The sequence below is a fragment of the Pipra filicauda genome, unplaced genomic scaffold, assembly GCF_003945595.2.
Source record: "Pipra filicauda isolate LSUMZ 115617 unplaced genomic scaffold, ASM394559v2 scaffold460_size520110_pilon, whole genome shotgun sequence".
Classification (NCBI taxonomy): Eukaryota; Metazoa; Chordata; class Aves; order Passeriformes; family Pipridae; genus Pipra; species Pipra filicauda.
In genome coordinates this window covers 269,048-277,449 of record NW_024104599.1, presented here as the reverse complement: position 1 = coordinate 277,449, position 8,402 = coordinate 269,048, and the positions used below count along the sequence as shown (strand labels likewise).

At 44.1% G+C, this 8,402-nt stretch overlaps 1 protein-coding gene across 1 annotated transcript; it reads left to right on the top strand.

Moving 5' to 3' along the window:
• Positions 1-632: 632 nt before the first annotated feature.
• LOC113986249 (complement receptor type 2-like) lies at positions 633-8,179 on the top strand. Its single transcript, XM_039386045.1, has 10 exons — positions 633-738; positions 2,822-3,001; positions 3,416-3,463; positions 3,681-3,863; positions 4,153-4,335; positions 5,879-6,058; positions 6,452-6,481; positions 6,626-6,701; positions 6,958-7,042; positions 7,758-8,179. The coding sequence occupies exons 1-9, from the start codon at positions 633-635 to the stop codon at positions 7,037-7,039; spliced, it is 1,068 nt and encodes a 355-aa protein (XP_039241979.1). The 3' UTR covers positions 7,040-7,042; positions 7,758-8,179.
• The last annotated feature ends 223 nt before the right edge of the window (positions 8,180-8,402 follow it).

Here is an 8,402-nt window from a genome sequence, read left to right as displayed (position 1 = left end):
TGGAGTTTTGTAAATGTACGTTTTGCAGATGCTTCTAGTTTTTTTAAAATGCTGTGGGAGGAAGCCTTGTAATTTCTCCTTTTCTGGAGGATTTGGCTCCTAGAAATAGTGATCCTTTTCCTATGGCACTGAGTTAAAGAAGCTTAAAATCAGATTCTCGTTCCACCCCCTGCCATGGGCAGGGACACCTTCCACTAGCCCAGGTTGCTCCAAGCCCTGTCCAACCCAGCCTTGGACACTTCCAGGGATCCAGGGGCAGCCCCAGCTTCTCTGGGCAACCTGGGCCAGGGCCTCCCCACCCTCACAGGGAAGGAATTTCTTCCTGATATCCCATCTAGCCCTGTCCTCTTCCAGTTTGAAGCCATTCCCCCAGGCCCTTGTCCAAAGTCTCTCTCCATCTCTCTGGAAGGGGCTCTAAGGTCTCCCCAGAGCCTTCTCTTCTCCAGGCTGACCAACCCCAATGTCCTCAGCCTGTCTTCACGGAAGAATCACTTCAGCCCTCTAAGCATCATGTCCTTGCCCTTTTCTCAGTTTTGTCTTGTCCTCCCTCTTTAGTGCTGCAATGTCCTTCACCTCCAGCTATTGACAATGGAAATCACAACAGCCAGGACTTGGAAGTTTTCCCCCCTGGGATGGTTGTAAACTACAGCTGTGACCCTGGGTACAGCCTCCTGGGAGAGGCATCCATCTACTGCACTGACTCTGGCAACTGGAGCCTCCCTCTCCCTCGGTGTGCAGGTACACTGTGGTTCCAAGCTGGGAGTTATGGACAGTCTGGGAGTTTGTAGGATTTGTCCTTACCCGTGCCAAAATTTGGAATCTTTCAGCCCTTCCCCTTTATTTTCCGTTCGTCTTGTAAACTCACCCGTGCGTGCTCAACAGACATTTTAAAACCACTTTGTGTGGTTGATATCCCTATTTTTCCCCCTGTTTTCTTTCCTGGTAGGTGGCTGTGGTGCACCTCCAAACTTCACCTTTGCTCAGCTAACTAAGGAACACAGAAATCAGGTGGAATTTGCTGCCGGGGACACCGTGCGCTACAGCTGCCAGCCAGGATACATGAGACGCCCCGGAGTGTCCCCAACTCTGACTTGCCTCAAAAACCACACGTGGTCTGAAGCGCTAGAGTTTTGTAAAAGTGAATAGCTCCATCAGTTTGGTGTTGTTGGAAATTGTCTGATTTGTGGGTTTCTTATTTAAAAAAAAAAAAAAAGGTTCATACATGGCTTCACTAGTCACAGAGTTTGGGCCATTACTGGCCATTTGGAAATCAAAATTATTGGTGTCAGAATGTGGACAGAGCCTTAAGATACCTTCTCATAATGTGTTACATGACTACAAGAGAGGAGTTTAAACTCAGCCTTGTTCTTTCCCAGGGAAGCAATGTATATATCCAGAAACACCCAAGAATGGCAGAGTTGTTGTTCTGACAGATCTCTTTTTGGGGTCCACCGTGAGCCACACGTGTGAGGAAGGGTAAGTCCCACGCTGCCTTTCCTGACTGTGTCTGAGCTTGGTGTTGGGCAACTTGTGGTGAAGCATCAGAGCCCATTCCTCTGAGCAGCTGTTCTCCCACAGCAAGCCAGAATGTGGATTTTTGGTTCCAATTTTGCCAGCTTAGGAAAGGGAGAAGTGTCTCATTTTTCCCTTCCTGTGCTCAGTAGATTAATTTGCACACCTCAGTCTCAGTTTTGCATCCTCAGACGGCCACCAAGCAGGAGCTGAGAGTGCCAGCAAGGAGGCTCCAGCCCTTTGGAAATCAGCTGGGTCCAAGTCCTGATTTAGCACCTGACCAACCTGACCCGGAGTCATTTGGGATCAGTGTTGTTCCCCCTGGAAGAAGGAACTTGGTGTCCTTCACTCCCATGTGTCAAAGCAGCAGAAACACCTTGGTGACCAGCCAGAATCAGGAGGCTGCAGAGGGAAACCTCTGGGGGTAGTGTCAGAGTGGGAGTGCAAAATCCAAGCTGAATGACCTGGAATCAGCTGATATTTGTGTCTCTGTAACTCCAGGCACCGGCTGGTTGGACAGTCTCACAGGAGATGTGTGATTTTTGGACGAGATCTCACATGGACTGGTCTTCCTCCCCTTTGTCAGAGTAAGTAGGTCACCACTAGATTGAGCCCAGAACTGGCAAATTAAGTCCTTAAAATCAAAAAGTGGCATTTCTTTTAAATAAATAGAATTAGAGGAATATGACTTTTAAAGCATAATATTCCCCTAGGATAGGGGTTTTTTTTGGTGCTTGCATGTTTGGTTTCTTCTAAAAATCTTCCAGATGTAAGCTTTGGATCTGCCATAGAAATGTAGACTGAAGAGCTGTGAGATGCCTGCAGGGATTTGTCCCTTTTTGTTTCACAAATATAAATAATAAATCAAGGAAGGAATGTGTTTTGCAGTAGAAGAGTGGGACATCGAGTAAAACCAAACTGGAATCTTCCAAATCCTGTACTGTTATTTGCAGGGGTTGATCACTGCAGTCAGTTTTTCTTTTGGAATTGCTTTGGAAGGTGAGTTTGGGATAGTAAAGCAGTCATGAGGATGGCTAACAGTGCTTACAGATTTCTCCCCCATTTAATACATTTGTTGGAAAGTATTTGCACTATTCTGTTCATAGCCACAAACTATGTTCAGATATATAATACAACCTTAGGATACTTAAATGAACTAAAAAGCCCTTGGTTCTTGAAATCATTCTTCTCTGAGTCTCCAAGCACTACCTGTGAAAATCCTCTGAGCACACTAAGGATGGACTTTATACATGCACCAATTAAAGCATAAATATGGCTTCATATTCATAAATACGAATTTATTTTTCAGAGGTGGTGTGTCCCCTCCCACAGATCCGGAATGGGAGGGTAACCCCTCTTAAATATCGCTACACATACAAAGACACTGTTACTTTTAAGTGCCGCAAAGGTTTCACCTTGCGAGGCCATCACACCTCCCAGTGCCGAGCTGAGAAATCCTGGGATCCGCCTCTCCCCGTCTGTGAGCAGGGTAAGTCTCAGCCCTTGGACTCTTCAGCACTGCAGATTCCTCCCTGATCTCCACCCACTCAACAAAGCTGAAGTTGCCTTTATTTTTCCTGTTCGCTCCGACTACTTGAAGGAGAACCCAGAAATTGTTCCTTTTATTATTTATGCCTCTCCTTTTGTGCAGGAGGTGAGCCAGGGGTTGGGTAATGCTGTAAGTATTAGCATGATTTGCACTTTCTCATGCTGCTTGTTGCAATCCAGAACCCACATTCTCTTAATTTCCTGAATGTGAGAAATTTGGCAGCTTCAAGGCAGGACACTGACTATCAGAGAGGAGTGAAGTGCTGGAAATGTAAATGCAGGATGATGGGAAATGAAGGTAAATTTGCACATTGTGTTTGCTCACCCGCATTTTTAAACTCTGTGTTGCATCCAGATGGAGTGGCAGAACATTATCATCATCCCAACACCACAACAAAGCCAGGTAGGTCTCTCCTAAGAAGAGGAAAGATTTACTAAACATTAATTCCTCCTCCCAACCTGTCCTGCTTTTTTGAGGGAAGAGGGATAATTGACCCTCTTTGCAGAGGGCTGGCTCTTTGTGTTGGAGTCAGTGCTGTGGGAGTGAGTGTTCAGCTGCTCAAAAGTTTTCTCTCTTGCCTCTGTGAGCCCTGTTTTGATCTGCACATCTCTGATTTCAGTGCTGCACTGCTCCAAGCCTGCAGATATCACTCATGGGGCTCTCAGCAGCCCAGCAAAAGTGTTTTTCACTCCTGGAACATCTGTGAGCTACATCTGTGATCCCGGCTTCTCTCTCCTTGGGACAGCATCCATTTATTGCACACCATCTGGAGCCTGGAGCCATCCTCCTCCCGTCTGTCAAGGTGTGTTTTTGTAGCAGAGAGCTAAGAACAAAGGACATTTAACAAGTCTTGCCTTAGGGAAAGGTTTGTGGGACTGCATCTGAGTCCTTCACCACACACAATGTGATAAGAACAAGATCAGGTTTATAACCATTTCCAAAGCCTGATGGAGTTACAGGGGTACAGGTTATTGAGCCAAGGTGAAGTAATTCAGAGGGAACAATGAAGCCTGCAAAGGTACAGTGCCTTGGCCACTCTCTGCAGTCCTTTAGGATCCTCTTGTTTGTCTCTCCCCTCCCCAACTTCCCAGCTGTGAAGTGCCTCCATCCTCCAAACATCACCAACGGGAAGCTCAAAGGCAACATCTCTCACACTTTTCCCTATGGAGCATCTGTGTCCTACAGCTGCAATCCTGGTTATTCACTTGTTGGGAATGCTTTTATCAACTGCACAGTGTCAGGAACCTGGAGCCAGCCTCTTCCTCAGTGCAAAGGTGGGTTTTGTGCTTCCTTTGCTCCTGTTGTTTGGAATTTGTGGTGGCAGAACCAGACTGGGCTGAGGGACGTGCAGCCACACTGACATACACGTCTTACTTTGGGGAGAAAATTAAATCTTCAGAGATTCAAGGGCCAAAATCTAAGCAGTAAGATCTCCTGCAGCTAACACTGAATTCCATCCCCTTATTTGGCCTGGGAACTGCTTTTATGTCACAGCTAGGAAGTGTTGATCTGTTAACTAGGAATTTATCTACTCTTTGTTACCCCTGGGAAGGGTATTGTTGTAAGAAGCAGGATGGGAACCTCTAGCAGTCAGAAGGATGTGAGTCCAACAGAGGCACTTCTGATAGGCAGTTTTAACTCTTGCACGTTTTCCATCTCTGCCCCTGTTGCCCCAAAGAGGTGTACACCAAATTCTCTCCACTGACAGCTTTTTACTTTTAGTAGAAGAGTAGAAACGTTTTTGTGTCCCTTGCCTTTTGTGTCTCACTCTCCAGTTATCAGTAACAGGAAACAAAGAAAGTGATTATATCAGAGAAAGTGTCTCTGATGGATGGTTTGTATATGACAACAACTATTCCCTTCTCTGTATCTCTGAATTGGCACTGCCGAGGTCAGTCACCAGGCAAACTTGACTAAAGCCAATTGCATGAACGTCACAGGATTCCTAGTGTGGGTGTTCCTGCATGAACAACTGGACAACCATCATCATTACCCACACAAGGAGCTGCACCCGCCTCAGTGACTCAAGAATTGAAAATCTCAGATAACAATGGGAGGAAATAACTTACCAAACACTTATGTAAATAAATCAGAGGCTCCTTAAAGGAAGCAGTCTCAGAAAAGTTCTGCCAGCCATTCCATATTTTTGTGGCTTTGAAGTATCTTTATTAGTAGTACAAGTGATAGTAAATATATATGTATATGTATATATGACATAAAATAAACGGTAAATATTACATGCTGATGTTATCCCTTTGCTCACTGAGAACCTTGTCCCATAGAATCCTTGGGCTTGGACTGTAAAAGATGATGAGATGCTTGAATTGAAGCAACTGACTCACTTTAGTTTTATAAATAGCTTAGATGGGTGGACTAATTAATGAATGAATTATTGATGATGACATCTTTGGAGGGCAAGAGACTTTTACAGACTAGAAGTGGTTTATATGCAGCTGGTTCTAAAACTGCCACAGAATTCTTCTCTGCTACATCTTTCCTCTCCAAATGTTTTGGTAGCCCAGCATCAGAAATATCTCCTCTGTCAAGCTTCTCCCAAGGTAACTCTTCTACACATGATTTTGCATCTGCCATATCAGTGTGGAGGAGCTGATCTGTACAAATATTCATTTGTGGCAGTGAGACCCTTACCCACTTCTGCAGCCACAAAGAAAGGAACTACCCTGTGGAATAAGAATTAATTCCTAGCTACACTCAGAAGGAATTCAAGAACCGTGTTCTAAATAACCCACAGTTGTATTTCTCATGTTTTATGGTCCCTCTCATTAAATGCCCTTTTTTGATTACTTCCAATTCCAGAGATCAGGTGTGAATTCCCGGATGTTCAAGGTGTTAAGAAAGCCATTAAAGGAAACACTTATCGTTCTGGGACCAACCTCACTCTTGAATGTGATGATGGTTACACTTTGCAAGGCATCAGTCAGACTCAGTGCCAAGAGGATTTCAGCTGGGACCCTCCTGTGCCACCCTGTAAACTGAGTGAGTGAAATGGGAATGAAGCAAAGATCAGACAGAAACACGCACATGCATTTTAAACATGCAAAATAACTTCTTGTATTTAAGAAAAGAGTATATAATGGTGGGTTTAAGAAATCAGTTTTACCAGTGAGATGCTGGCCCAGAGAAGCTGTGGCTGCCCCATCCCTGGAAGTGTCCAAGGCCAGGTTGGACAGGGCTTGTAGCAACCTGGGACAGTGGAAGGTGTCCCTGCCCATGGCAGGGGGTGGAACAGGATGATCTTTAAGATCCCTTCCAACCCAAACCATTCTATGATTCTAAAAGGTTTATTGGTAAAGTGATTGAGGACAGCAGACAAACACTGGATTTTGTTAGAAGAGTTTGCTGATTTCTCTTTTTTTCTCCTCCCTCCAGCATCACACAAGTCTGGGTCACTAGGCCTCGGTAAGCAGCTTGCAAACATTCCTGCAGCCAGGTCTTTAGCTCAGTGGCACTGCTTCCTTCTGCTTACTTGGCAGATACACCTTGTTACGTCTTTTGTGTGCTTTCAAACACACAGTGAGAATAATACAGGCTCTTCTCTCTCAGGAGTTGCAGCCGCGGGAGTTCTGCTGCTCCTGGGGGCAGGCATTGTCTGGAAAATAGTTTCCAAGCAGAAGGAAGGGTAAGGCAGTCCTCTGGATGTTTATTCACGTCCTTTGTTGCCAAGTGCCAAGCTTTATACACTTTATACACTTGAAAAAATATTTGCCTGAATGTGCCTGGGTCTTGTGATTCTGTACCTTCAGCTCACGCTTGCAAACTGAACAAGCTGGAATAAATGGTGTGATTATGTCATTTTATCTCTTCCTGAAAGGAGACCAACCTGAATGTTCTCTTACAAAGCAACACAGTTCATTGTTTTCTTCTTTTTCACTTAGCTATTATCGTACATATGAAAATTACAATTACCAAACCCCTCTGAATCTGGTAACTCAACAGAAAAGCTCATGTCTGCCATAGAAGGTATGGATTTATATTTCTCAACATAAAATATCAGTTATAGCTGCAACAATTATATGCTTATTTGTTTATATTGTTGTCTACATTGCCTACTTGAATGACTGTTTTTCTAATATAATCATTCAAGCAGAAACCTCTTTCCCCTTAATCTTCTGGCAAGATGTTTTCTTTGGCAGAATAAAAGAGACTGTTTTAAACATACTGGGGTTTTTTTAGACATCCTATTTTTCTTTCTGACACCGATCTCACCGTGTGTCTTTCCTTTTCTATAATCTGAATGGATAGTGCTCACAGGTCAGACTTCCAGACTAGTCCTTGCTTCTGACATAAAGCTGCTTTCAATTTTTTTATGGTTTATGGGAGAGCTTGCTCTCTAAAAGACTACTTAACCAGCAGTAGTGTCAGAAAAAGACACTGAACTGGGCTTTTGTTTTTTTTTTTCTTGCTTTCACACTTACTACGATAATATTTTTACTGACAGGTGAATCTACTTTCTATGCTGAATCTGTTGGAGCAAAGAGTGAATTTTCAGTGTTAGCAGCACTCTGAGCATAATCAGCTTTGACTATAAAGAGGCTTGGTTTTGGGTCACTTCTTTGAAACAAAGCACTTCCCAGAAATTCTCTCCTCCCTCCCTGAGTGACAATGTAATCCCTAGACATCAGCACGGAAACAGGAAAAGTCTAATTATAACACAAGCATGTCATCTTTTTCCTAGGCTGGGCACCCGTGTGGCTGCTAAGCAGGGACTTGGCTCGTTCTCCACAGCGAGGGCTGCATGGAAGTGCTGCTCGAGACTGAAATTCTGTGGCAAAAATAAGACACTTTACTGTAAATCTTTAATGCTCATTCTGCTCCCGTTAATTACAGTAAGGATCTAACGAGGCTCAGACTGCACGCGGTGCGGATGCTGCCCCCGAGGGAATTCTGTGTGCTGCTTCTGATCAAGAATACTTCATCTGCAAAGCCAAAAAATCTGGATAAGCAAGTCCCATTAAAGCGTTCCTGCGCGGGGGTGGGAGTCACAGCATGTTAATTAATGTCTTAATAACAGCTGCATTCACATCTCTGTATTTCCTTTCAGCAACGCTTACAGTGCGGTGTTCCTCTACAAATGCTTAACATAATAAAAGCTGAACCCTGGACAAGAATTTTGTGGTTTTTTCTAGGTCTATCTCGAATTTTAAGGGGGTTTTTGTTTGTGTTTTTGTGTGTACGTGGTTTGGGTTTTTTTTATTTTATTATTATTTTAATGCTGCTCTGCAACACGGAACGTGCTGAGTTTGTTGCAGAATTTGGAGCATGTCAAGATTATCTTAAGTCGGGATGTTCTTTGATGTAAGATCTTCGTATCCTTTCAAGC

Excerpts from the sequence above, each read along its gene's own strand:
- LOC113986249 (XM_039386045.1), top strand. The coding sequence starts at position 633 with ATGGTTGTAAACTACAGCTGTGACCCTGGGTACAGCCTCCTGGGAGAG. Across the intron at positions 3,864-4,152 it reads TCCTCCTCCCGTCTGTCAAG|CTGTGAAGTGCCTCCATCCT; the intron begins GTGTGTTTTTGT and ends CCAACTTCCCAG. Across the intron at positions 6,702-6,957 it reads GTTTCCAAGCAGAAGGAAGG|CTATTATCGTACATATGAAA; the intron begins GTAAGGCAGTCC and ends TTTTTCACTTAG.